Source organism: Amblyomma mixtum, chromosome 9 (assembly GCF_055824585.1).
Source record: "Amblyomma mixtum isolate Tamu chromosome 9, ASM5582458v1, whole genome shotgun sequence".
NCBI lineage: Eukaryota > Metazoa > Arthropoda > Arachnida > Ixodida > Ixodidae > Amblyomma > Amblyomma mixtum.
In genome coordinates, this window is record NC_143020.1 from 100,157,901 (window position 1) to 100,185,826 (window position 27,926).

Sequence of the window (27,926 nt, forward strand, 5' to 3'; positions counted from 1 at the left end):
TAAGCAAGCTTCATCTTAGTTCATCTCGTTCATCGACCTGAAGAGGTCTTCAACTGTAGTGACTGTGTTTTTCTTTGTTTAGTATCTTGGTCCTCGGGAATTTTCTCTCTGCACATGTCCACAAGGGGCTAACGTCTACATCCATGGCCGGCATTGAACATTTCGGGGAATATTCGTGGTCCTGCGTCATCTTGAGAGCCTTATCTGCAAGTAGCCGACAGTTAAGAGCTTCCCGATCATGTATCATTCTAAGGAATCCTTCTACCAAATACACAGCAGAGTATCCGAGTGCCGTGAAGAGCGCGTGCCACTTACATGAGAAGCAAGCGACAAAGAAGACGAAGAAGACAAGACAGTCTACGACCATTTTCACGTGGAGAAGAAGAAGAATTCTACGACCATGACGCAGGTGGAAGGCGTCGTAAACCGCACATCGCCAGCCGCGGTCGCCTCGCGGACGACCTCACGGGAGGCCTCGCCACCGCAGTTCACCGCAGCCAACGAAGGCCTCGCTGCCAGCAGCGGCGCCGACAGGGTCTCTCCGAGGGTTGTCCAGCGGGACTTGTTCCAAGCGCTGGGACGCACCAAGAGCGCCATACTGGTCGGCTTCCTGGTGATCGCGGTCATCGGGGCGGCCGCACTGGTCATCTACGCCACTCAGCGCTCCATCTACGGCCGCATCGAAGAGGTACGAGCTCGCGTTGCGCTCACGGCCATGCCCACTTGGGCATGACCATGAGTTGGGCATGCCCAGTAGGTCATGGGCATCTTCCGACGATGTGCCGACGGTTGGTAGCTGATTAGACACTGGTCGATGTCCATTTTTATCGAAGAGGCAAGCCGGATTAAAGGTTGGCTCTTACACTAAAGACCATGTCGACCGGCAGTTGGCCACACAGGTTGGCCCAACGTCTTGCTGCTTCATGCCTATCTATTATCCACACGCCGAAACGCACCTTTCAGCCAACTTATTTCGAAGTATCTGAACAGTTTAGCCAGCTTAGAAAACATGGAGTGTATGTGCCGTTACTTAAAGCTTAATTAAATATTTGAATGTCCAACATGTTATAAAACTAGAAAGTAACATTTACGCCGTTTGAGGTCTAATGCAAAGGCATACTTCCTCGACATACAGTTAATTGTATCTGAAGCAGGAGTGGGTTTTGCGAGTCAGAACAGCGATGAAAATATGAAATGGGTGGGGAAGTTAAAGCTTGGAGAGAAAGTCATCCCAACCGCCTCCGGTGCCATAGCGGTTCTGGAGGACAGATTGTTTGCGCAGAAAGAATCACAAATTGACAACTAACTGCTACAACTAGCATTGAAATCTGTTTGATGAGAGCATTATTGTACTTCTGAGCGGTTTGATCTTGAAAATTTTGCAGGAATGTTACCTTGTTCAATCCTCGCGGTACTGGTCAGAATCAACGCGCTTGCCGCGGCAGTGGGGCCAATTGGGTTCAAGACGGCTGACCGCGATAGCATGACAGTAGGTTGATGCCGTTGGGCCTCCTTTTGAAGGCATTTGCTGTGCAATTGTTTAGCTTCATTCGATTATAAAAAAATTCTCGGGCATTCTGCCTTCGCCTAATATGTCCCGTATAAACAATAGAGGTTGGGCACACGATTCTTGATAATCACAGTGAACAAGCACCCTGAGACTTTCCCCTTCCTTGTTCGCTTTGTGATTGTCCTGTACGAGTTAATGTAACAGTTGTCATTGCAAAAAACTGCGCCACACGTACTCAAGCCTACCGTGGGTACTCACGCTCCTCTCGAGGGGTCCATGCCGTATGAGTTGTAATTCGCGTCCTTGTCGTCGCGTGGCAGCACCAGCGCGTGCGGCAGTACATCCGTGAGGCCCTAGGCGAATCTGGCCATGGCCGATACCCGGGTGCACCCATCCCGAGGACGCCGTTCATCTTCTCCTGCCAGACTGACCACTGCACCAAGGAGGGCAAGCACCTGCGCCGAAACGTCGCCTGGAGCCTGGACCCCTGCAGGTGTGAACTGCGATGTGCAGCTACGAACAACGTGTAGCTTGCACTGGTTATCCCAGTTTCTTTCTACTTCTGCGTGGAATCTGGAAATTGGCGGTCATGAAAGCAGTGAGGCTGAACTGGACTCCTGCGTGGAATGCTTGCGTTCTGCTCCATGTCTTGTTTCTATGCATAGACTCCGCAGGCGATGCCAATAGGGACGCCAGTTGGGGAGAGAGAGAGTGTGTGTGAAAGGAAGAGTAAACATATCATGTGTTCGATTCATCGCTGCTCACGGGTTTGTTGCTTTAGTCAGGGATGCCAGCAGCCTTGGTTAATTTACGTGCGTGGTCCACCAACCATAAATGGAAGTCCGGCAGTGGATCAGTAATCAGTTCCTCCCACAAGCAGGGGAATGCTGGGGGTGGGTAGTGATGTTGGGTAGATTTTGGCATGCCGGCACCATGTGGTACAGGATATTCCTTGCAGGAGGGTCCAGCAGGTGCGAACCTTTCCGGGTGAACCGAGCGAGGTGAGGCGAAGGGCTTGGCTTGAGGATTCCCAGGCCTGTGCTTCACTCCTCTTCCGGAAGCTGTCATAAAATTTCGTGTATTTCTCAATGCTATGTTACTCTTGATCGTCTACTATTTCCACTAAGCCCACCTGCAAGACAACCTATCCTTCTCTCTGTGGGGGCATGTAAGCACTGTACGCTATGCGTGGCGGTGTACTGACTTCTTTACAGCTGTCCAGGTGAGCTCGGCGAGACATGCATGCACGTTCCCCTGGAATTAATACGAGCTGTCTGAGTATCGGTGCCAGTCAGTACTAACTGATTTTTTGCACAGCTTCATCTTGAAAAAACTGTCCAGAACGGCATAGCCCGGTTGAAACACTCGACCTATGTCCCTGTGATATATAAAAATATATAGAAATCTACATATTCTCTCTACCTTCGCCGTACCGTTTCTATATCTTTCAAAATAGTTTACATATTAATTTCTATGTGAAGTGCCCTATATCATGAGGCCGTACGGTCAGTATCGGCTTCGTATACCCGATATCGTGCTCCTATGGCCCATATAGAAAACATATGAAATGATTGAACTCGTGATATGGAAGGTTTCACTAGGGCTATCTGTCAGCATTAAACCGTTATGAAACCATTATGATGTGTGGCTGTTCTTATCGTTCAGTTTAGGGTTAGCAGCGTGCGCGCATAATACATTTATCTATGACGCATTATATTCTCCTTCATATAAAGGGAGTGGTAATTGCGAGTTTCTCCTTGCCCCGTCACAATCGGCTTATGACACTTGTCCCCGTGGCAATCCTCGTTGCAGGGACTTCCACGAGTACGCGTGCAGTGGGGACGCAAGAAGGCCCTCGCTCAGGGAGGATGCACTCAGTCACTTCCTGGTCGAAGTGCGCTCGGTGCTGGGCAAGTGGGCTCAGTTCCGGTGGACACGCACGCCACCTATGCACAACAAGGTGAGTTGTCTCCCCCTCGTACTAGCTTAAGCGTAAGAAGGAGACACATCGTGAAGCTACCTCTTCTCCCTCGGTTTAATCAAAGGTAAAGCACCGTTAATTTTTGGCTGTTACGCCTCCTGCAGGCTTCGCAATTCTTCCGCGCTTGCCATGGCTCTAAGCACGACCAGGACACCCTGCAGTACGACCTGGGACAGTACCTGCGAGACGTGGACAAGGCTCACAGGCTACCAGAGGCCTGGGCCGCCGAGGTGTCCCGCACCCTACAGCTTTTCCCGCTGTTCGAAGTGAGCGTCTCCCATTTGTCGGACACTACCTGCATCGTGCTCAAGGAGCCCGACGTGGTCGACGGCGACGCAGTGCTAGGCATGCCGGGATTGGCCTCACGAAGGCACAAAAACGTCGTAGAGAAGCTGTGAGTATATATGGCACATTCCTGTTCGGTGCAATCGAGCAGGGCCAGATGTAATACGGGTAGGAAATCTACGGCCTCCTACTACCCCAAAAAACTTTTTTCGGGAACATTGCTTTGGTTAAAGAAGTCGAGAGTATGACGGAATCCCGTCTGGCCAGGGGGATACATTTCATAAAACAGACATGCCAACCAGAAAGTTAAATTTGATGTTGACGTTTCATCGCCCAAAAGGGGGGCTTTGCTCACAGTGGAATCACCCAATCAAGCCGACCCTTTCTTTGGTGTGATTCCAAAAAGGTTCGTGTTGATTGTGTGATTCTATTGTGAACTAAACCCCCGTTCTGGGCGCCGAAACGTCAACATCAATTTTCATTTTCTGGTCGGCGTCTCTGTTTTATGAATTGCTTTGGTTAAAGAACCCTATATGGTCTAAATTATCCGGAGCCCTCCGCTACGGCGTCCCTTATAGCCTTAGTCGCTTTAGGATGTTAAGCCAAGGCCGCGCAGTTAATCGGCCCAATATTGGGAATGTACTGGCGAAGGTCGGTCCTACAAAGGACCCAGAGGGAAACCATCCATTTGCAATTTTGGGTTGGTTACCTGCCCTGTTTGGGAACCCTTAAAACCAAATCAAACCTATTTTCCTCATGAAGAAAGTTGAAGAAGTGCTGTAAAGTGTTCACCTTCCAACACCTTCCAACTGAAAGGTGTTCGAAAAGAAGATCTAATTTCATATCCAATTTCGTCGAACAACAATGCATACGGATTACCTACATGGCAGCTTGTGTAGTTACCATATCTGCAGGCGTAGTTCACCAGGCAAGGTCTTTGCAGACGAAATTTTAGTAGTCGCCATTTTGCCGAAACAAATGTAAAGTCAGCAGTTGTTATTTCTCGGATTTTTGTTTGAATGTAAAAGCCCCAGACCCTACAAACAGGTCTTCAAAACTCCCCTTGGCCCTGCGGATGAAACGAGACACCGAAGGTACTAGAAAATGACTCAGTGAGTGGTATCTTTTCGGTTCTCGAAAGATAGCTATCTACCCAGCATTCAATGCAGCAAAGCACACCCACCCCATCCTCCTGGGACCTGCGCAAGGTTATTGACCAGGCTAGGCTGGAGGGGATGGCCAGGGGGCTCTTGGACTAAGTAGCTCTCCCGGAAAGGTTTTTATTAGGGGTGTGCGAATATCAAATTTTTCGAATACGAATCGAATACGAATACTTGGTTCCGAATACCGAATCGAATATCGAATAATCAAGGACAGACGCATTTAACCACTACAAAACATTTATTTGGGCACCTAAGAACATCACAGTTCAACTATCAGTGATGAAATGAGCATAAAAGGTGTGTGTGGCTGCACAAAAAGTATCAAAGTCTCGAACATTGTTCTTAGAACAGTGGAAATATCAGAGAAGATGGCAGTACACAGCATTGATCAAGGCTAGCTTGCCATAAGCACAAAATCACGTTGCTGGGATGAACATAAAAGGTTGTCGTGAAGGAAAACCGGCTGCTCCACATGGTCAGGCAGAAGTAGTTCCCTTCTAGCTGAAACGACTTCTCCAGCCACAGAAAATTCCCTCTCAATTGGCACTGAACTGGCACGTATTGCGAGGTATTTCGTGCACACCTCTGACTATACCTATACCAGCTCGCAGGTATAGCCACAAAGTAGCTCATCAGCGCAGTCAGCTACTGCATGGCCCAACGTTACGCATTGCTATGGGCGCCGCCATGTTGTTATGTCTCTGTCGATGGGACTTGCGGACCGAAATGAACGCCGGTGCTCGCAATAGAATATTCGGCTAGATACGAATATTCGCGTCGTGTCGAATATTCGAAACAACACGATACAAGGATTTCGAATCGAATACGAATACTAAAAATATAATATTCGAATTATATTCGAAACTTTTGAATATTCGCACACCCCTAGTTTTTATATTTGTTATGAAATAAAGTTTATCCTCCTCCTCCTCTGGTGACATGTTTCGGATGACGAAGGATGAAGAAAGATCCCAAGTCAGTGGACAAAGCCCTCCAGTTTGCCTGGGCCCTGCGGAAGTTCAGTGGTCCTCCGGACGACCTCGTCAAGCCCCTGAGCAACTTCAGTCGCACCACCGTCGGCTCTCTGGCCTCTCAACTGAAAGGAGAGTGGCACTGGGAACGTTTTTTGGAGGCCTTCTTCCTGGGTTACCTGGAAGTGGACGACAGCACATGCGTCATCATCAGGTACGTTGAGCGCGCATGGAGGCCATAAAATCACGCGGCCGGAATAAGGAGACTGAAGACAGACACATCAAGTTTTCGGTAATTGAAAAAATAAAATAGGGATCCCTTTCGTCGTTCCGGTTATGTTTTTCCGGGCAAAAACAGAAGCTGACCGTTCCCTTTGCTGCCGTGCTTCTTTTATCTGCTACTGCATACTTTTTCTCTTGCAGTGCTTGCACTGGAGGTCCCGCCCGCATTCGCATAACCTTGAAACCTCCTCTTACACCGTAGGATCAAAATTAATCTTTACAGATTTCTTAAAATTGAACGCTGAGAGGTATGTGAAATCAACATAAGTTATGCCGCCAAGGGTACACATTTTAATATGATAATTGCTACCGTCAGGCACCCAATTAACTAAAATCAATTAATGAACTTTTCAGTGACTGTAGTAAGCGGGCAAGTTTATAATAGAAACTACGAGGCAGTCATATTCTGCACAGCTCCATTTGGTAGAGTGACCCTAGCGCGAGTGTGTTCAGAGATATTCGCGTCCGAATTCTCAGCTCCATCCGCGTATTTGAGCCTACAAGGCGATGGCGATCGCCACGAAATTCCTCCCGGCGTGACGCGGCCTTTTAGTCTGCCAACGGCGAAGAGTGACCGGAGAAGCTGATAACTGTTTCCCTTTCATTCTCGACTATCGAATCGAACAGACGCCCGACGCAACAGCTGCATCACACTAGGGAGGAATTTTGCGTATGCTGCTAAAAAAGCCTTACTTACGTAATTACGCGAAATCAGTGGAAACATTGCAGAGAATATCTCGGACACATGCGTTCTTTATAAAAATTCTACCAACTTGAGTAGTCTAGAATTGCGACCGCGTCTATATTTTGAATATAGAAGTAAAGATCACCAGGTTCTTCTTCTTCTTCTTTGCACCAGAGGTGCACCGCCAGAGACGGTTTGTTCCAACTTGAAGACTTGAAGACACAGGGATAAAAAAGGGATACTTGAAGTTTTATATACAAATATTTACAGCGTATAGAAGTTTAGACACTCGAGACAAATTAACGGCACAAGGACAAACCAAACAACAAAAAGGTGGATCTGGCTAATACTAGGGGAGGCCCCTACTCGGCGTTGCCGAAGATGCGTCGCATCTCACCTTAGCGCAGAACCCTGCTTCCCGCTCCGGGGCCCGGTTTTAAAGCCCTAAAGGCCCGGCCCACATTTCGTAGCTTCCAATCATGTCACAATGTTCACGTGATTGGTTTATCAAGAGCCTGGCCAGCCCTCCAGCTTCCGTAGGGCAAAACGCCCTTTCCACAAATACAAACGCACGGTCGTGCCAGTACGTGCAGAGAACATTCCCTCCACCACAAAATAAAAATAGAACAAACACAAATACACATCCGTGCCAGCACGTGTGCGAATCGGTACCGCGGGTGGGGTGGACACCCGTACTTCCCAGCGCGTTCGCGAGCGGCCGCGTTCCAAGAAAGGAGACGCTCCGCTTTGAGTGCCCCCAGCCGCGTTCCAATGACCCCCGCGAACGCTACCGATACCTTACACGCCCTTCCCAAGATTCTACAAAGGGCTCAAATGCCACTTTTAGAATTACAAACAAAAGGGATCGGTGTCTGACACGAAACTACCCTTCGGGTGACATAACATAAACAAAACGTACACATTCAAATACGCGTTTCACACCTGTAAAAGCAGCGCATTCACCGAAGTCCAAGCTGTCGCGCTGCGACCAGTTGCACGAACAAAACCAAAACAACAAAATGCACACGGGCACCAACACAACATCACGCAAAATGCACACTTAAATACACACAGTGGCATGCCTGCCGTGCGCCGTAACACAGCGTCCAAGTTGGTGCGTTGCACCCAGTTCGCCTGCATGCACGCCGTCGTCCTGCTCGCGAATGAGCACACAGACACAGACACTCGCGACTGGAGCGTTCACAGCACTCGCCCAATGCCCACGTGAGCCTCCTTAGTCGCACCGAGTGTCCCTGTGTACATTCGAGCCACCACGTGTTGTCAGTAACACAATTAACGCCTAAACGGTAACTCACTCATTAGGCTGGCGCCACAACGGGGCGCGAACTGAAAAGATGGTGCCCTCCAGGATCAAAAACGTCCCGGGTTTTGATGGGTCCAAACCCCTCACTACATGACGCACCTGAGGGCCCGCTCTCTCTGGCGCGCCGGTACGAACCGCGTGCTGCGTAAGGAACATCTCTCTTGCCGAGTTCAGCTGTAACAGTGCGGCCGGCTTTGCTGAACATAATTTGGCGTACCGCAGCACGGAACGTACTGTTCCACGCGCCGACATTCACTGTGAAGGCTATGCGCCTGTCCCCTGGTACTTTGGAGCGTTTGGAGCTATTTGCACCGTTCCTGCACGGGCAAACATTTAAATCGCCGCTCCCTGCTTGATAGACGCTGGCCGGCTTCGTGGCATCGTCTGCTGCACGAGCTGACTCGCCGTCGCCTGACCCGAGCTTGCCTTGCGGCAAGTCGCCACTCATTTCCGGGTCCTCAAATGACCTGGCCGGGCACACACCGGGTGCGTTCGACAACTGCGCGGCGCTCTGCCCGGTCGGCCCAGCAAGCCCGCCTCCGTTCCCTGGCTCGCATGGAACGCTCTTTCCATCAATGACGCTACGGGGCCCTTCATGCCCTATGACCGACACAGTGTGCGGTTCCAGCAACGCTAGACTTTCTCCTGTCACTAGGTCCGCGATCTGACATCTGTCGTCGCTGGCCGTTCCCTGCTGAGCTAAATGCTCTTTTCCGCAGCTTGCTTGAGACTGCGTTTTTGGAATTGTGAGACTCACTTCCAACAATCCTGAGCACGCGTCCGCGTCCCTGGTGTCATTTGGGATTGAGCTAACCTGGGCGGCCGTGTCGTCGGCGTGCGCGTTCACCGCCTCTGATACCGCGACGCTGCGTTCCGTCAGGCTGCTTTCTTGAACTGCGACTCCAGCTTCGCAGAAATCTGGCTCACCCTTTACCTCTGCCCGGCTGTCCTCTTGACCTGCGCCCGGCAGGCATATGCCGTTGCCTTCCCGCACTGGCGACCTCTCTGCTCGTGACTCGGAGCAGTTCTCCCTGGCTAGTTGGCTAGCTCTCCTAGACTCCTTGATCTTAGAAATCTCGAGCTCTACCTGCTGGCGTCTCGCTTCTAATACCCCCAAGACATACTTAACATCCTGAGGTTCTTCCTCGCGAAGCAGCGCCTTTCCGCCATTTACTTTCGCAAGTTGAGCCTGAAGGTCCGCTAAGCGCGCCTTCGCTAACTCAACTTGGTACTTCACATCAAGTGAGGGCCGGCTTGGGTAACTCTCCATACCGCCTTCCGTACCCCCAGCTGTCCTACCGGCTCGAACACAGGGACGTGAACAATGCGACCAAGGAAACTCACGGTTTCGATGCGTCGATCCGCATTGCCAGCTCCTTGGCGTTGGAGTACACCGCCTCTTTCCCCGGACGCTGCGATGAGCTGTCGCACGCCGCTGCTCCGCAACCGGTGACCGTCAAGTTGTCGACGCGCTGCTTTTCTGGACCGTATGCAGTCCCGCGTCGCTGGACTTCTGCCGTGGTCCTTGCGTCCTTGCCGGCGTTTCTCCACAGGTCCTGCCTCGAACGCTGACCTGTTGCCTTGTCGTCGCCTTTCTCCCTGCGTTCAATTTCTTCATCCTGCGCCGTCTTCCGATGGCCGCAGGATCCTGTCGACTGCGCCAGTAAAGATCACCAGGTTCTTCTTCTTCTTTGCACCAGAGGTGCACCGCCAGAGACGGTTTGTTCCAACTTGAAGACTTGAAGACACAGGGATAAAAAAGGGATACTTGAAGTTTTATATACAAATATTTACAGCGTATAGAAGTTTAGACACTCGAGACAAATTAACGGCACAAGGACAAACCAAACAACAAAAAGGTGGATCTGGCTAATACTAGGGGAGGCCCCTACTCGGCGTTGCCGAAGATGCGTCGCATCTCACCTTAGCGCAGAACCCTGCTTCCCGCTCCGGGGCCCGGTTTTAAAGCCCTAAAGGCCCGGCCCACATTTCGTAGCTTCCAATCATGTCACAATGTTCACATGATTGGTTTATCAAGAGCCTGGCCAGCCCTCCAGCTTCCGTAGGGCAAAACGCCCTTTCCACAAATACAAACGCACGGTCGTGCCAGTACGTGCAGAGAACATTCCCTCCACCACAAAATAAAAATAGAACAAACACAAATACACATCCGTGCCAGCACGTGTGCGAATCGGTACCGCGGGTGGGGTGGACACCCGTACTTCCCAGCGCGTTCGCGAGCGGCCGCGTTCCAAGAAAGGAGACGCTCCGCTTTGAGTGCCCCCAGCCGCGTTCCAATGACCCCCGCGAACGCTACCGATACCTTACAATATACATTCATGCTAGCCTGGATAGCTAAAAAGTTATTTAGTATATATAAATTAGGTGCCTGACGATGACAATTACTATCTCATTTTGTATTCCCCTGGCCGCGTAACTTATGTGCATAGGTGAATTGCTCTCCGTGCGTAATTTTAAGAACTGTGTAACGATTAATTTTGATCACCCTGTATATTTTCATCCAGCATATGCTATGCTTCCGTACATTTTAGTTGACAACCGGTAGCTTTATTAAGCAGCAACTGTACTAGAACGAACAGATTCTCAGAGAAAGATCACGATCAAAGAAGAAGACGTCAGAAAAGCCTAGCCTATATCTAAATTCACGAATTGCAAGCTAACGTATTTGGACCGCATGGTGGCACCACTAGAGTGGTTAGCCGTGTTGCAATATGACGCGATCCATCTCCGCATTGCAGAATAAAACGAAAGTAAATTTGAAATTTGAATCCGAGCGTTACGGTCCTTCTAATCATCGACGTGCGCAGGTCCCCGTCGTACACCAAACACGTGTCGACGTTGATGAAGTGGGCAAAGGCCGAGATGGTGCGAGCATACTTCAGCTACGCACTGCACCTGCACATGTCGCCATTCTGGACTCTTACCAATGACGAAGGAAGCGCCAGCGAACGCCAGGAACGGTCCCAGGATGCGTGCGCGCTGCTCACGTACCGGCTCTTCAACTTCGCCTTCGTCAAACACTTCAACGACACTGCGCGCCTGGGCGTCGTAGCGAAGGCAGGGATGAAGGAGGCCGTGGTGCGCAACTCTTACCGGTGAGGAACGCTATACCTGCCAGTCTGAGTCTCGGGACATATAGCAGCGATCGTGTGGTGACGTAAGGCTACGAGGTTACAGGAGGAGGAGGAGAAAACATTTATTGTAACACTGTATTGAATTGGGAAGGGAAGCTGTGGATGGACGTTGACCTGGGTGGCAGTCCCTATTCCGGGACGCCGTTGGCTGCCGCCGCTGCCCGTGCTCTCTGGACCAGGTCCCGCTGGGCCTCCAGGTCCGAGCTGGACAGGGCCGCCTCCCAGCCCTCCCTAGTTGGCAGACTTATAATGGCTGTATTTGTATGGTACTGGCAGGCCCACCCCATGTGGTATAGGTCAGCATACTGCCCGCAGAATTTGCACCTGCCCGTTAGAAAGTTAACGGGCCTTTCTATTCTCTGTACGAGGTTACAGAGATTAGAAAGGCCCGTTAACTTTCTAACTCTGGATGAATATTTCATCCATGCTTTGAGGAAGAGGATGGAGAGGGGTGTGGGGTGTTGAGGGAAAGAAGAGAGAAAGGAAAAAGCATAATTACAGTCGGCAGCCAAAGTTCACATAATCTGCAGGCGAAAATATGTATTTCGGTGCCGCACTCAAAGCACTACAGTGCACTCACTATTTAAAAAAGCAGTGCGCTAGAGGACAACTTCAGTCCCTTTCTACTCCTTTCTGTTTTTGAGTGCACCGTGTGAGCCAGTTGTCTGAAACGCCTGAATGTATCGGGACGTGCGTTCTGTCTCTTGGTACCGATAGCAGGATATTGGGTTCCCAGGCAGCGCTGCAATAAATTTGTTCCCGATGGCACATTTCCCGTAAACTTTTGCTATCCACTGTGCATACTCTGATCATGCAGTTGGAAAAGTTTATAACCTGAAATGACTAACAGCGGCAGGACAAGCTAGCCATTTGAAAGGAGGGCTGTTTGGCTACTTTGCAGTACTTATCGCATGATAGCAGGAAAGAGTGTTAGACCTCAAAAGAGCAGTTAGATGCGGCGCCGTGTTCTTAAGAAGCAAGAGCTCAGGGTATGACACAGGAACACATTGCGGTGTCAGTAGGTCCTCTGCTCTGTGCTATGCCATGTCTCGAGGTCGAAACAGTGTTGTCAGTGAGAGCAAGGTCTTGAGTGCGGAGAGCCAGCTGCCTCAACCTGGAAAGTTGAAGCGTGGGCAGAAGTTTGAACTAGATGGATTCGAGGTATGGTTCAAATGTCACGCAATGCTCTAATGATGAGGATTGAACCGGCATTCTGTACAGCGAGAATACTTGCAGCTTTACATGCATAGTAGCGGTAAAAACCATTCTTAGACAAATTAGCTCCTTCGGTGTGCAACACATGGAAGTTAGACATCTTGAAGTGTTAACAATCCAAGACCTTTCGTTTGCCTGTGGAACGCAGATGTCTTCCACCCACTTGTACTGCATGCTCGATAGGCATGTAACAATGGTGCAAAGTAATCAAGACCGCTACATTATTTTAAACTCGTTGCCCGAATATTACCCTCAAACGTAGAAGCGCTTTGCGAATAATTATCAATTCAAGGGAATTTTGTGTCTACTTCTTGTGTTCTCTATGCATTTCTGGATGTAACCCTACTAGAGTAAACCACATTGAAAACTGATGGGCCCATATAATAACATCCGTACTTTCTTCTGCGGGGCGCACCCCTCTCCTACATCATTATTAGTTATCAATTTCTGAATAAACCAACTCTACGTTACTATTAGTAATCAATGTCTTAATAGGCCAACTCCGTACCTCTCTCGAAGAGTCGTCCGTACGTCTTTGTTCGAACGGTTGCTAATGAGTTCAGTTACGCCCTTGTTTCCCTCCGAAGGATGTCGCTGCTCCAGTCCACGGACATAGCGAAGGAGTTGCGGGAACGAGTGCTGGACAGCATCGCAGACTCAGACAAGTCCTACTTCAACAGCATGGCCGACGTGGACGCGTACTACGAACCCACACAGGCTGTGTCCATAGACTGGAGGCACGTTCTGCACTCTTACGTGGCCGTCAGGCACAGCCTGGTACGTCTCCGGAGTTTTAACCGTCCAGCCATTCTTACTACCGTATTAACAAACGAACCTTCATCTTAACCTTTCCCGCCATTTATTTTCTGGCGTTGTAACGCGTTTCGGAAAGAAACGTTGTACTTCTACGTCACCTTTTGTGTAGTTTATCACCTGGGAAAAGGCCTTCTTTCTCATACCCAACGTTGCTAACAGCAGCAAAGGATATAATACACAGCAGTGAAGACGTGTATTTGGACAGATAAGTAGGCGTGTAGCATATGAGCTCTGTGTAGAAGCTTCAATGCCTAGACATACCCAACAATTCTCGACAAACTCATTTTCGAACTGAAAAGAGTTGATGAGCGCAATTTTTTATTATATTGTAAGATTTCACTATACCAGTCAATACATCTGCAGATCCCCCGTCGGCAGGCATGAATTTTTTTTTTTTTTTGCTATTAACGTTCTTGCTATCATCAGAACAGTTCCCCATTGGTTTACTATGGCAGCCTTAACTGCTCGATGCGAGTGGTGGAAACACTATAAAAGGAGTATTTTGCTACATGTCGGAAGAATGGACCATTACGTTCAATATTATACCAGTATCTTAGTTCTCCAATTTTGAAAACTTTTGTCTAAGAATGTTGGACATGTCCAAAGCAAGTTTACTCCCAAGAACTTGATTATACGCCGAGGCTCTGCCTTTGCTCAAGTTTGATTGTCTATTCCTCCGTTCCTCCCCTTCCCGATTATGAATGTCGCAAGTAGTGGTCAAGTGAGAAGGGAGCTGGGGTGCATGAGGGTCGTGACGAGAGAAGAAAGGCGACAATAAGATTAAGTCGTTTATTTCACATCGTCGCACAAATTTCATAAGTAAAAATCATGCCATAATTTAAACCACGCTTCCTCGTCTCCTGGCCACGTGGCGCACTTAAGTGCAGCATTCGTCTGCCGGGATGGGCGGTATATGCCTGCTACCTTTGCATGAAACAACACATAATGCAATGAAGAGAACGTCAGCAAATTTGAATAAGAAGTGGCATTAAGCCTTTCCTTCGTCTAAGTATATTGAAAGGAGCAGGACAGCCAACCACTTGATGCAGGCTGTAAAAGACTTCATTTTCCCGAAGGCCTTCTCTTCATGATTCTTTTTTTTTTTTGCTTATGGCCCGCAAGTGTCTAAATATCGGTGCCCCGAAAATTCGATAGGGTCTCAGTGATTATGACGTCATGATAATATAGGTTCTATCAATAACTTGTCCAGATTAAACCAAAGCCGCTGATGGTCAGCGTTTGCAAAAGTTCCAGCTTTGCCAGGAAGTTAATTTGAAGTCCCATCACAGAATTCAGTACTCGAGAATTATTTGAGACCTTGTGCATGCTCTGAAACCACTAATATTGAACTTTCGTGGGAAATGTCTCTTGGTGCATTCCTGTCATTTTTAGCGTAAGGTGTTTATTTCCCGGGAGAAACCAACTACAATAATTCATTGCACTTGTATGTTTGCTACTACAGAGGTCGTGGGGAGGTACAGTAGGTTCAGCTAAAATTTACCCCAGCCTCCAGTATATTACTCACCGGCTAAATTGAAAGCTCCGCCAAGTAATTCGCGCCGGAAAGCCATGGATGTTTTGTTAAGTTGGCAGCAGATGGCAGGACTGAAGTTATAATGGGAGCAGTGGCCTACTGGGGTTTTATAAGAGCCTGCAGAGATGTTTTATTTAGGACCCTCTCACACAAACAGCGAGGGTGTGTGGTTGCAAAGAAAAGGGGTCTGCAGGTGTCGAATTGAGAGTTATTCTGATCCCCAATAACCAGTCAGCTCGCTAGGAAATCCACAGGAATCAAATGGAATCGAAGGGTCAGTATGTCGCCATCTAACGACGCGCGCCTAAACATTCGAGTTTCTGTTTTTGTCTAGCGAACAAGCCGAGAGATGGCGCGAGCATTCTTTCCTTTTTCTTTTCCCCATAGCCCAGTTTTTTTTAAATACGTTTTCGAGGATAAGCATGTTTGTTTTGTAGAGATGTGTTGCCCTGCAGTGCATTGATTCGTGTCGCAGTGGAAAAATATAGAATGTAGTTTCCTCTCCGTTCTGATCGTAATTTTTATGCACAGTGCTATTTGTGAGTCTAGCAACAGTACAACGTGCAGTTCACCCACTCACCTCGAAACAGATACCATAGAGTCAAGCTTATATGCCCATTGCTGAGGGGTGACCCATGGATGGTAGTGGCGATTGTTTAATAAGCAAAGCTTTCTAACAAAATAATGGAGCTCTGCATGCATTCTATGCCAAGCGCAGTGTAAAAGCTTTAGTTGCAAAGTACTGGTAGTTGAAAAAACATCTCAACTCCAAGAACAGTAGGAAAATTTCTGGCACCCAGTGCTTGAAATATATTCCTGATGTGGTTTATTGTTATAATACAAAAAGTATAATAGCGTCTAGAAGCCCACAGTAAGAGTGTTTATCTCGGAAACTAATCCTTGCGATACAACATATAAAGCTTTTTGTTATTATTTAAAACATAAACTATGCTTACTGTGAATGTTATTGCAATGTTTTCAGTGTAACATATAACCTTATTTGTTGATTCCTATTATTAATGTAATGTTTCAATCTAACAAATAACGTGACTGCAGCTTGCATAAATTTTTATAACATTATTTCAATGTTCGATACAACTGGGTAGCCCGGTAGTGTTTGATGTAGTGCAAATAAATAGAGCGAGTCGTCAAACTGTCTGCCTGTTACCCCTCCAAACCAAAAGCTAGGTAATCGATTATTATAATTGTAGACTCCCGGCCATACAACGTACTGGACTTATTAACTTACGCGTTAAGGCATTCTCGTTTCCTCACCTCCATCTGGTTCAGACGCACGGCTGCGCTCCAAGCGGCCAATACTCACACCTTGCGATGATTTTTCAACTGATAGTTACTACCGTCGATGAGGTGGTCGACCGTTCTTCGTGAAAGGCAATCGAAATAAACTGCACAAAAACTGTGTCACTCGCGAACTCATCGAGCCGGAACACAGGTGAAAGAGCATCGCTGCATCATCTCTCCAACAGTATGTGATGCACAGTTTCACTTGGTTTCCCAGTGTACACAACACTTTGTACCCGCGCCTCAACAGGTCTACGCCAAAAGCCATGAGCATTAACAGCACTAATAGTTCACAAAAAATCGCCATTGTTTCATCGCACTATTGTGATCCTCTTTTTTTGTAATTTAATGCGAGCAAATGAAAATCAGAATCAGTTTATCACTATGTCTCTTTGGTTGTAAAAAATAACTATCTCGAATGAGACCATAACCAGTTACTGTGTCGGGACCTGAGATGCTTAGTTTTTAGTTCTGGATGATCTCTATGGCGATGACTATGCTTGAACAACCGACAGGTCACCAACTGGCTGAAGCACGTGGTGGGATCGGGAGGTCGCGTGTTCGACACCAACTTGGAGCTCGTGTGCCACTTCGAGCCGGAGACAAAGACTCTGGGCATCCCCATGTCTATCGCCGACGTGGACGTCGGTGGCAGGGAATTCTTTCTGGACATCTCCACTGTGGGCCTGCTCATGGCTAGGTCGCTCTACAGGATATTCCAGGCGAGTTCCTTGCCAGATGCGCGGTCGGTCATTGCACAGCGTTCGCCCGCCTATGTTCATTCTTTCTTTCCTGTAGAATCTTTCTTCAGTTATTTAAATCTTGTCGTTTCTCTTTGCTTTTCTTTACTACGATAGTTGTTCATGAGTCTTTTGTTGCGAAAGCAACACTACGCTAGTCGCTGAGCCATTTCGCGGAGCCGAGGAAAGGCCATACTGCGCATGCGCGAGGAGCAGTGACTTCACACGGCACACAGCTGGCGCGCCACCGCCGTCGCTGCGCGGGTGACTCAGAGGTGCCGCCGCCGCGCTCGCCAGTTGCGCATGCGTAGTAGCAGCGCATAGCTAGCGTGATGGGGCCGCCGCCGCAGCCGCGCGCTCTCCATCGCCTCTCTCTCTCTCAACTCCGATGCGCAGTAGCGGCGCACAGCTGGCGTGCTGGGGTCGCCTGCACGCCAGCTGGGCGTAGTGACGTCACTTGCTCCTCGCGCAGGAGCAGTATGGTCGTGCAGGGGCTCGCGGAACGGCGAGACTGTGGGCAATGTAGCTCAGGCAACAATATATGGCTACGAGAAGATGTTGCTTTCGCAATCCTCCAGGTTTAATTAGAGCTAAAACACTGCCAATTTGTTTCCTGATAAGCCACATCGTAGCATGTTGTAAAGTAAAAGTTGCAGTCATCAACTGTGTTGGAAAAAACGAGCGGCATTCATGCTTGGAACTTATTCGCTTATCAGTACAAACCATAAAGCAAAGTTGACAGGCTGGCAGACTATAATGCAAGATTTGGAAAAAGCTTAGTTTGCACTTAAGAAACAGATATCTTCCTACTTGCGCATAGAATGGAAAATTGCAAGGAAGTGATCATGCGTTCGGAGAAAAGCTCCTCAGGAAATAAAGTATGATAAGTATGTTTTTGATTTATACCTGGGAAATAATTTCCTGTTTTCGTGCCTTTCTTTAATGCTTGCACCAGTATAAAAAGTTGTGAAAACAGAAGCTTCTTATAACTGGCTCCTTCCAGGCTCACTCAGAGTAGTCAGTTCATGGTAATGCTAAACTAAAAGATATCGAAAATTTATTCTGTTTATTCGGATGTCGAGGTAGCCATTTCCTGAATGCTTTTCATAACAGCACTAATGAGCAGTTCAAATTAGCTGGAAGTTCGAATGAACTAGGTACCTCTGTACTGATAAAAAACAAAACGCACGCGATAGATGGAGACATGTCCCGTAAAGAAGTCTGCACGTTTCCTGCTACAGAATACTGATAAGCACCGGAAGAGAGGGAAAATTCTCTCAAGCAACGTATCGAAGATTAGAATATCAATGACTTGTCACAAATAGAAACAAATGAAAGCACATCAGCCTCCAGGACGGAGCATGCGCACAAGTATTAAGAATGATGTCACGAATACATTTCAGGAGGAAGATGTCAGCAAAACTGAAAAGTGGGAAAGTAGTTTGAGCGTAGTAAATGGAATGGTGAAGGAATTTACTCTAGGGCTAAATAAGTAACAGTGTCGCTCAGAAGGTAACAACACTCCAACAGCGCAGTCCCGTCACTGTCTCATTCTCATCATCTCTGTGTTAATTAGGCGGGCCCAGAATTTCGGGGCGCTAGTGCTTCGAGAGCTCTACTATTCGTGCGTAATATAATCGCAGGTCGTAAGTCATTTATATCGAACAATATTTTAGATCTGCACAAATCGTGTTCGTTTTTCAGTCATGTGATTAATCTCCTGTTACCAACGGCTCACAGCGCACCCTGCGAGCTCTGTGGTGCTAAATACCGTTCTCTGCTGATGTGCTTCTAGCGTTAAATGCACATGCAGGACATTATTACATGGTCTTCACTCATACAAAAATGGCATTTGTAAACATCTAGTCTGCTTCTTTGGCTTTCTAATAATCCCGTCAGGACATACATCACACATTTCGCGTGCAGTGTAATGCGCCTAGAGCAAGGACGAACTAAAACATCGTGAACTCCGGCCACGACAACGATGAATTTCATCTCAATGGGATTGATTTATAGGAGTCAATTTGGTCTTACGCCGAGGCGACAAAAACATTGCACGCAATAAAAAATGCCTGTCATCCAGACAGCCTTAGAGACTTTATATAAGATACAGCTAGCAGCCACTGTCTTTATTATGAATGTATTTTGTAACCCAAACCGAGTACATATAGTAAGTTTCTGAGAGCGTAGTTAAAGTGTGGCACCGTTGTCGAACCTGCGCATCAAGACGGATGGCTAGCGCAGAAAAAGCATCTGGCTGTACATTCGTGCCAAATCATGATGATGAGTCCTTTATCTGTTGTCCGTATTACTACAGGATCTTGCCTATAAGCGGCAACACGAAGGTTCCACTAATGTATAATTGGCTTCACGCGACTTTCCCCAGCAAACGGGTGTACACACTCTAAAAACCAATACGCATGTATAAGAGCAAAAAGAAAGTAAGGCCTTCTGATCTTCCTTAACCCACACTGTAAAAAATGGGTGAAATGCGTCTAAATGCATCACGTAGTTCAAGCGAAGAGCTTTTAGTCTGGGAAGAGATTAGCTGCGACTGGCGATCGCTTGGCACTTAGGCCATTAAGGGATCAATAGTTGTTCGGCAGCCCTTTGACACCCGTAGCCCATTTAATCCTTTCTGGCTTAGAGTGCGAAGCGAACATATTTTATGACCTTTTTTACGTTAAGACGAGAAAATGTTATCATAACGCGATAGGCTCCACTGTAGATTGTATTTACAATTCTTATTCAGCGCAAGAAGGTGTTACATAACACGGCATTTAGGAACCGCCGTTTTGAAACGAAGGAAACGGTGATTGCAAGCGGAAAGCGTAAAATAACCGGGAAGCCTGAGGGAAGACCGAAAGCTCGCATGCCTCGCATAGAAGTCATCCGTCAGCTGCCCTTGTTTTTCACCCTCCTTATTCATGGCCTCGAAAAGCGAGCTTGTGTACGTGATGCAAAAAAATGTGGTTGGAGGCTTTGGCAGTGTCGTCAACGGGGGAAAAAAAGGGAAAACGAAAGTGCGTGAAACGGGCATGCGAGCAGAGAACAAACCCTACAGCTTGCATAGGCGCAAAAGATTGCAGATATCGTGCAGTTATTGAATAGTTTATCACGTCAATCTCGATAGTCTTGTTCACTTCTCTTCCTGCATCTTGGTCCTGTTGGGGTTCTTTTCACCCTTGAACACCTCGATAGCAGCGTGCTCGGTCCCTTCGAAGCAAAGTCTCCGCAGAGCATTACAGTAACTGCGACAGTAAAACTACATACAGGTCTTCAACACGTAATGTGCTTGTTATCGGTAATGCCAAACAAGAATATCTCACTGATCCTGCCAGCATATATTGTGCACTCGAATATCATGGACACAGAATATTTTCATTCATTCTGCGTAGTAAAGAAAAAGATGTGGAGGTATGAGCTGAAAGAGCCTCATTATTATAATCACATAATCATTTGTACCTTCTCACTGCTATCGACTTACCTAAGGGTATAAACCGGTTTTCAGATGGGTTCAAGTGCTCCTTTGGCCTTTGTGCTCGGCTTATTATGCTTCGGAAAATAGCTTTGCAAAATCTCTTTGTGCCGACAAAAGTTGCTAATAGTGGCTCTCCTCGGCCTAGCTAGCATTGCGCCATTAAAATTAAACTGTATTCTTCGTTACGTAGTGGGTAGAATTCTATTCTTGATGGTGGTGAAGGTACAAAACAAGCGGCCGGAGCTAGGTCCTCGAAGCGCGGGAATAACGTGTTCTTCTTGAATCCAACTTCCGCAGGAGAGCGCCATGTGGTCGGATGAGCTGGGTCAGCTCCGGTCTTGCCTCCAGAGTGCGTACGGCAACCTGACCACGGCTGAGGGACGAGGCGTCGACGGTCTCCGCTGCCTACGCACTGGCGTCATGGACCATGTGGTGCTGAGGGCGGTTCACAGGGCGTACAGGTGAGTGTTCTACCCCTGCACTGTTGGTTCTCCGGCATGCTATAACGGCTCAGTAGAAGTTGATGCAAAGAAGGATGACAAGGTAAGCACGCTAACCCTTTTCGTTTTGCTTATGCTGCTCCACTTAGACATGGTCTGGAGTACCTAGTTGCAATAGACTGTAAGTGTAGCACGCAAGTTAAGACTGCGTCCTTACGGCAGCCGGAAGCGTTTGTGAGGAAAGAAATGGAGGCGCACATTAACTGAAGCAACTCTCTTTGAGCATGGGAACTGCGCCATGAAGTAAGGGGAAGAAAAGTGGTAAGAAACATTCCCCATTGGTTTTCTATGGCAGCTGCTGGATGCGAGCGATGAAAAAAACTTTAGAAGAAAGATTTCGCTGCGCGTTGGAAGAATGGACCATTCCCTTCAATATTTCCATAAGAGTACTTTACAATATTTCAATATTCAAAATTTTTATCCAAGAATGTTGGACATGTCAAGCACTGTAAACTAAGCAGTCAGCCAAAAGAAACACTATGGCACGCAGAAAAGTCGGATACGTGTTCTGGATTGATCAAAGGCAGGAAGAGCCAAATGAGTGCTTTATTTAGTAGTTTCACTAGCAGACGATAGATCAGTAATTTCACAGACAGACAGACAGACAGACAGACAGACAGACAGACACAGACAGACAGACAGAGACAGACAGACAGACAGACAGACAGACAGACAGACAGACAGACAGACAGACAGACAGACAGACAGACAGACAGACAGACAGGCAGACAGACAGACAGACAGACAGGCAGACAGACAGACAGACAGACAGACAGACAGACAGACAGACAGACAGACAGACAGACAGACAGACAGACAGACAGACAGACAGACAGACAGACAGGCTGGCTGGCTGGCTGGCTGGCTGGCTGGCTGGCTGGCTGATTGATTGATTGATTGATTGATTGATTGATTGATTGATTGATTGATTGATTGATTGATTGATTGATTGATTGATTGATTGATTGATTGATTGATTGATTGATTGATTGATTGATTGATTGATTGATTGATTGATTGATTGATTGATTGATTGATTGATTGATTCATTCATTCATTCATTCATTCATTTATGGAAGTGGCGAGCTTTTGTGCTTTGTCATGAAGGTCCATGATTGCGTTGCCCACTTGTCCACCCGCTTAGACTTTGGCTTCATGCTTTCGTTTCCCTCCCTTTCACCATTTCGACGGCGCAGGACAGCCGTGGTGACCTACACGCCGCAGTCGGAGCGCGGCCATCGGCTGCGTGACGTGGCCCTCTACTTCCCTGACCTGCCCAGCGTGAGCTCGGAGCAGCTCTTCTACCTGCTGTACGCGCAGTCCTTCTGCGAGCCCCACGAGGACGTGGCCGCCGTCTCGCAGCAGGCCTCGTGGGCTCCGGCCAAGGCGCGGCTCAACCGGCCACTCGCCGACTTCGAGTCGTTCGCCGAGGCCTTCCACTGCGCACGAGGGTCGCCCATGAACCCCGTGCGCCGGTGTACGGCTTGAAACACTTTTCCACGTCTTTTTTCTTCTTTCGGTTCTCTGTTCTTTGTCTCCTTTCTTCACTTTCTTTACACCGTACATTAAAAGCGTGTCGTTGTTACGCAGAACGATATACGTATTAGTACTCTCCAGGCTGCCTCGTAGAACTCGTCGTTTGACGAGAATGTGTAGATCAAGAAAGCAGCGTAGACACATGTCTATAGAGTTACTTCTGAAGCTCGGTGAAGGTCAACTAGGCAAAAACGAACAACAGTATAAGCATATGAAGCCTTTATATAAAAGAAACAAGAAACGGAAAGGTGATGAAGGGAGCTGAAGCACTCACACGTCGGGATTTCTGAGAAAAAAAAAACTGGGACATCCATGTTTTTCCCAGCGTTTGTCCACTCTCCGGTACGGAGGAACCGACCCATCGTTTGTAAGGAAGGGGCGATTCGGTATCGAGACTTTTTAACGAGATTGCGTTAAGGAGCTCATGTCGCAGAAAATCTGGAGTCGTCCTCGGCGTCGTTGACAGTGAGCTATATATCCACGACAAATCCCCAGAGCAGCAACCTATAGGGTGCAGATGGGCCACCTAGGTGACGTAACATTGCGGTGCCATCACAACCACCTGCCCACCGGATTGTGAGCAATGCGCGCGGTGGCAAGTGGCAGTTAATGATTAGTCACGAGAGATTGCTAGGGGGAAGAAACCTGGACAGCACAAGCCCCACCGGTGGCAGAGCCTGCCATTGAAGGGCAGCGGCACATCGCATAACAGCTGCAGGACCGCGCCATCAAAGCTATCGCGTCATACTCTTAAGGCGGAGTTTAAGTGTCCTTTCCAATTTTTATTGTTTGCTTCGAGACATATGCTTAGATAGGCCGAGTACAGCACATGATCGTAAATACAAAAAAAATTCAGGGGCAGTGCTGCAAGGCGAACGCCTTTCCTGGCGCACTGTTTGGCATTTACCGCGAGACTGTGCTGTACTAGAGCTTTATTTGACTACACACTTTGACTGCAGACTTTGACTGCTTCTTTAGCACGACTCTCTCTCTCTGCTTCGATGAGTTCGGTTGTATCCATCGCTCTGTTCGCAGTCATGAGGTATGTAATGGGGTCACCCACGGACGCCTTGCGCCCCCTGTCGGAGCGGACGACAACTATTTTATTAGTAGTCGTCTGCTCCAAAAGGGGGCGTCAGGGGGCGTCAGGCATCCGTGAGTTGCCTCATTACTGCGAATCCGCGCACTCTACGTCATAACCATTTCGACCAGCCGAAAAGCGTGACACCTCTGCTGACAACCTTCTGTCGACAACGATGAGGCATTGAAGCCTTTCGCCTTAAAAATTTCAAAGTTCTTTTCCTCCTACCTACTTCCGATGATTTCCATTTTTGGGTCGTGATTGACTGGCTTTCTTGACAAGTTCAGTGGTGGTTGCGCACTCTAAACAGAAAAGAGTAAAAAGTGAGTGAGCTTTAATCTAGCGCACTTAATTGAATAAAAAGGAGTGCGCTTAAGGACAGCTTACTCCTTTTTACTTCCATGTATATTTATTTATACTGAGATTAAAATGGTCCTCATCAAAGATTCAGTCATTAGAAAATGAACAGCGCTGCCAAATGATGGACCTAAACGAGAAGCACACGTAACTGCCTTAACCTAATCAGCTAGCCCATTTGCATATCGGGCTGATGAAGGAATAATCTCACATTTTGTTTCTTTATGACTTTCGTTGACATGATATATAACATTATAATGTCTTGTGGACGAGCTTACACTGGTATGAATTAAAAAATGTTAGAGCGTATCGGCCGGTCTAAAAACACAACAGGAAATGTTCTGTCGCTAAAACAAATTCTTTGTGGTATTTTTGGCTACAAACATAACAATAGAAATGTTAGTGGTAGCGACAGAATTATATGCAGTATTGTTTGAGCTCCTGTAGTAGCCACAGAACTGCAGAATATACTACAGAAGAGTGCTTCAGTACTACATAAATGTACTGCAGTACTACAGAAAAAAACGAATTACGACAAAAAATTCTCTTGTAATTTGGGCACGGTTCTCTCGTTTTTTTCTGCGACTGGATGGTAAGTGGCTATAACCGTCTTTTGAAACATCAAGGTAATGCCTACGGGTGCATGTCCGCTTTGAGAAGACGTCTGGCGTCTCAAAGAATCGCGATAAGGTTGCAGGCGACATAATTGAAGCTTTCTGATCGCAGTGGTAAAAATTCGTAAGCAACCAGTCCCTGCTGTCGTCATTTAACAAAGTTCATTACTCACTGAAAAGCCCTAGTGGGCATCGCGACGATTCCTTTGTCGACGATGGCTGAGTTTAAATGTAAGCTTACTTCACTCAGTTATAAGTAAGTCGCTTAGGTGCCATGCTGGAGTTTCTCTTTGGCAAGTTGAAGACGCGGGTTCGATCCCGGCCGTGGAGGTTTAATTTCGATGGAGACGAAATTCTAGAGGCCTGTGTACTGTGCGATGTCAGTGCGTGTTAAAGAACCACAGGTGGTCGAAATTTCCGAAGCCCTTCACTACGACGTCCCTCATAGCCTGAGTCGCTTTGGGACGTTAATTCCCCATAAACTAAACTGATTGTTAGGAACATAGAATCAGAGTCACTCTCGGTGTACTCTAGTGATTAAAAAAGTCACGTTTTCAGGATTCATCGGTAAGCTCATCAACCAAAACACCCGGCAGAGAAAAACGACGATGCTGGTCCCAAAATACAACAGAAATTTTAGCTGTCCTGTCGTTATGACAAATTTTTCTGTATTATTGTATAGTTGTCTGTTGTTGCGACAGCACTGGCTGTGTCGTTATGACTGGAGACTGCTCAATAATACAGAATTTCTTGTTGCTACTACAAGAATTTCGATTGTCAGGTCACAAAATACTGCAGGAATATCTGTTGTGACAACACAAACTTTTCTGTCGTGCTTTTCGATAGGATAACCTCAGACTGCGCTTCTCTTTATTCCCTTTTCATCGTACCAAGGATCTTAGAGAGGGGTCAGGGGTGGATTCGTGAGGTGACAGGTAAAGAAAGATTTAGCGGATGAACCCGATGCTCACCCTGAGAGAGAAGTGCTGCTTATATCATAGAGTACGGAAGGAGGACAAAGGACTTGCGGTTTTGGTGGTGTAGTTGTGAGATAAGTTGCACCTCTCCTCTACAATGAAGTCATCGAGATTTATGCTGTACTCATTCCTGCTGCCTTCGCTCTAAGACGTGTGCACTAAATCCCCGGACCAACGGCATTATTCCGACAGCTTCTCTCGCTCGTCGACTTATCAGTGTACAGTTTCTCAGCACTAAGCCTCCTCAGTGCAACAAGAACGACCAGCTGTTACCAGGCATGGTGATAACTTCGTCGCCTTCACTACTTCTTGTCACGATATATGATTGCATATATTAGCAAAAGAAACGAGAGCATGTCTTAGTTCCCCTTTACAAAAAACCTTGCACGAATATGCGAAACAAAAACTGGTGGTATAATTTCCTTCGCAAGAAATCAAACCGCAAGAAAGTGGCCTGGTCTCTTCTCTTTTTTTTTATTTTGCAGCTAAAGGAGGGCATGGTCATTGTACTCCAGAGGTCGGCCACATGATCGATATTGCGCCAGATGTGTTCATAACACGCTGCGATCAATATTCATTCCCGCCGCTCGGGCGTACTTCAAGCAAAAACTGAAAGAATATAAAAAGCTGACCTCAAAACAGGTAATCTTGAAGTCTGCGTGTTAGAACACGGAGTATCGACTACATGATTTCCTGTCAAATTGTCCCGCCAGGATATTAGATGCGGCAGACCTTGGGAATAGGCCACTTACGTTCGGCGCGTGGTGCTCATTTCACGTGATGAGAGTTCTTGGCATTGAGGGAGCGACTTCATTGGCCTCCAACGTCATACCGTCGCTTCAGCGACAGTGGGAATATCACAGAAGCAATCCCGCATCCTATACTGCTGACTGGAAGGCCTGGTACAGTTAAATTGATAACTTTTTTCAGTGTGCGCTGACAATTCTATAATATTCAGAATCGTATCTCAACAACTACCGCGGTATTAGTAGTAAACATGGAGGTAAAACATTGACTTTGTTTAGCTGCTCACGTATAGTCGCATAATAGATCAACTTTGTCATCAAACTCTGTACTATTGATCAACTTTCTGTGGCCGTTCGAACGAAGCTGCCATTTTGAGGTGGTCTAGGTGGTTGGCTCTTCTCTGGATGTTCTTGGGACTTGCACACTTGTCAATAGCCCCTCGTCCCGCTCGTAACTGTTGCTGGAAAATTAGAGTGTTGATCTTGTTTATGTTCCGCAGGTCTGAAAGTAGCAGACAAGGCAAGGCGTCACCAACCCAAGCACCACAGGTAATCGCCCAATATTGGAAGTGCATTGACAAAGGCATGTCCTGCAAAGGACCACGGTGAAACTGTGCATTTCCAGCATTGGGTTGATTAGTTGTGCTGCTTGGAAGTCCTTCCTGTCTTTACAGTGCCAGTTGGTGCGGATCTAGGGTGCAAACTTCCTTTCGCATCCCTACAGTATGAAAGTGTTAGTGTCGGACTAATCCCATAGTATTACTCCAGGGCCATAAGGTTTATGATAATACTTAAAGGGTTGGGAGGGCGGCTAGCAAGACACGACGATGTTATATTCTCCACGAACCAAATTAACCACCCGGATCTTGTTAATCCTAGCACAATATTTCACGGCCCTTTAGTTTATTACATTTATTGGCTTTATTCGAGTATCACAATATCTGCTTTTCTCAATTTTCATCCCACGAAGACCGGGACACAGAGACAGAGAAGCAAGAAGGAAACAGCGCAGGTAGATCCTAAAGCATGGATCCCAGGTTCCACGGGCATAAAGTGCTTACGACCACCGATCCCGGTTGCCATCTAACTCGAAACAAGCCGTCCGGCTGCCGATCGCTTATGGCCCGGAGCTTCTGGTTTCATGCCCTGTTGTGTCGTCTCTGTGGGTGCTTCTTCATCCGTGACCTTTACGGTGACCGTAACCAAAAAGCACCGAGAGTTGTATGGAAAAGCTGGTACACACTCTACAGCTGCTTTTGCCTCGCCTTCCTGGTCTGGACTGGCATCGAAGACATTACCGTAAAAGGAATTTGGAAGACAGGAAGTGGTGAGGCGATGAACCAAGGGCCTCACAAGTTTAGCAGTGGCCTCTTGATACTAAGGCGAGTCTTCGGAGTATCGAGGTAAGCAAGTGCATTGTCAGTTTTCTCGCTTTTTGAGCTGGGTAATGACGGAGAATTTATTCTGCCGAAAAGAAAGTCCTAGCCCGGAAACCCCTTCCTTTAATTTCAAGGGGTCTTGAATGGACGGCGCGAAACTTGGTGTTATCCACTGTAGCGCCTTCATCAAGACACATGGCCTGTCGCTTAAATAGTTTTATGGTTTATGTGGGTTTAACGTCCCAAAGCGACTCAAACTATGAAGGACGCCGTAGTGAAAGCCTCCGAAGAT

The 27,926-nt window shown here is 47.5% G+C and overlaps 1 protein-coding gene across 1 annotated transcript; it reads left to right on the forward strand.

Moving 5' to 3' along the window:
* On the forward strand, nt 1-27,926 carry LOC149330340 (neprilysin-1-like). The gene is made up of 11 exons (XM_089560921.1): nt 1-688; nt 1,831-2,003; nt 3,323-3,470; nt 3,596-3,885; nt 5,897-6,124; nt 11,030-11,317; nt 13,159-13,348; nt 16,739-16,945; nt 20,742-20,905; nt 22,141-22,421; nt 27,226-27,926. The coding sequence occupies exons 1-11, from the start codon at nt 401-403 to the stop codon at nt 27,276-27,278; spliced, it is 2,310 nt and encodes a 769-aa protein (XP_089417047.1). The 5' UTR covers nt 1-400; the 3' UTR covers nt 27,279-27,926.

What these genes read in the sequence shown, in the direction of transcription:
- LOC149330340 (XM_089560921.1), top strand. Translation starts at nt 401, where the DNA reads ATGACGCAGGTGGAAGGCGTCGTAAACCGCACATCGCCAGCCGCGGTC. An exon ending in TGGAGCCTGGACCCCTGCAG is followed by an intron (nt 2,004 to 3,322) that starts GTGTGAACTGCG and finishes TCCTCGTTGCAG; the next exon opens with GGACTTCCACGAGTACGCGT. An exon ending in GTGGTGCGCAACTCTTACCG is followed by an intron (nt 11,318 to 13,158) that starts GTGAGGAACGCT and finishes TTCCCTCCGAAG; the next exon opens with GATGTCGCTGCTCCAGTCCA.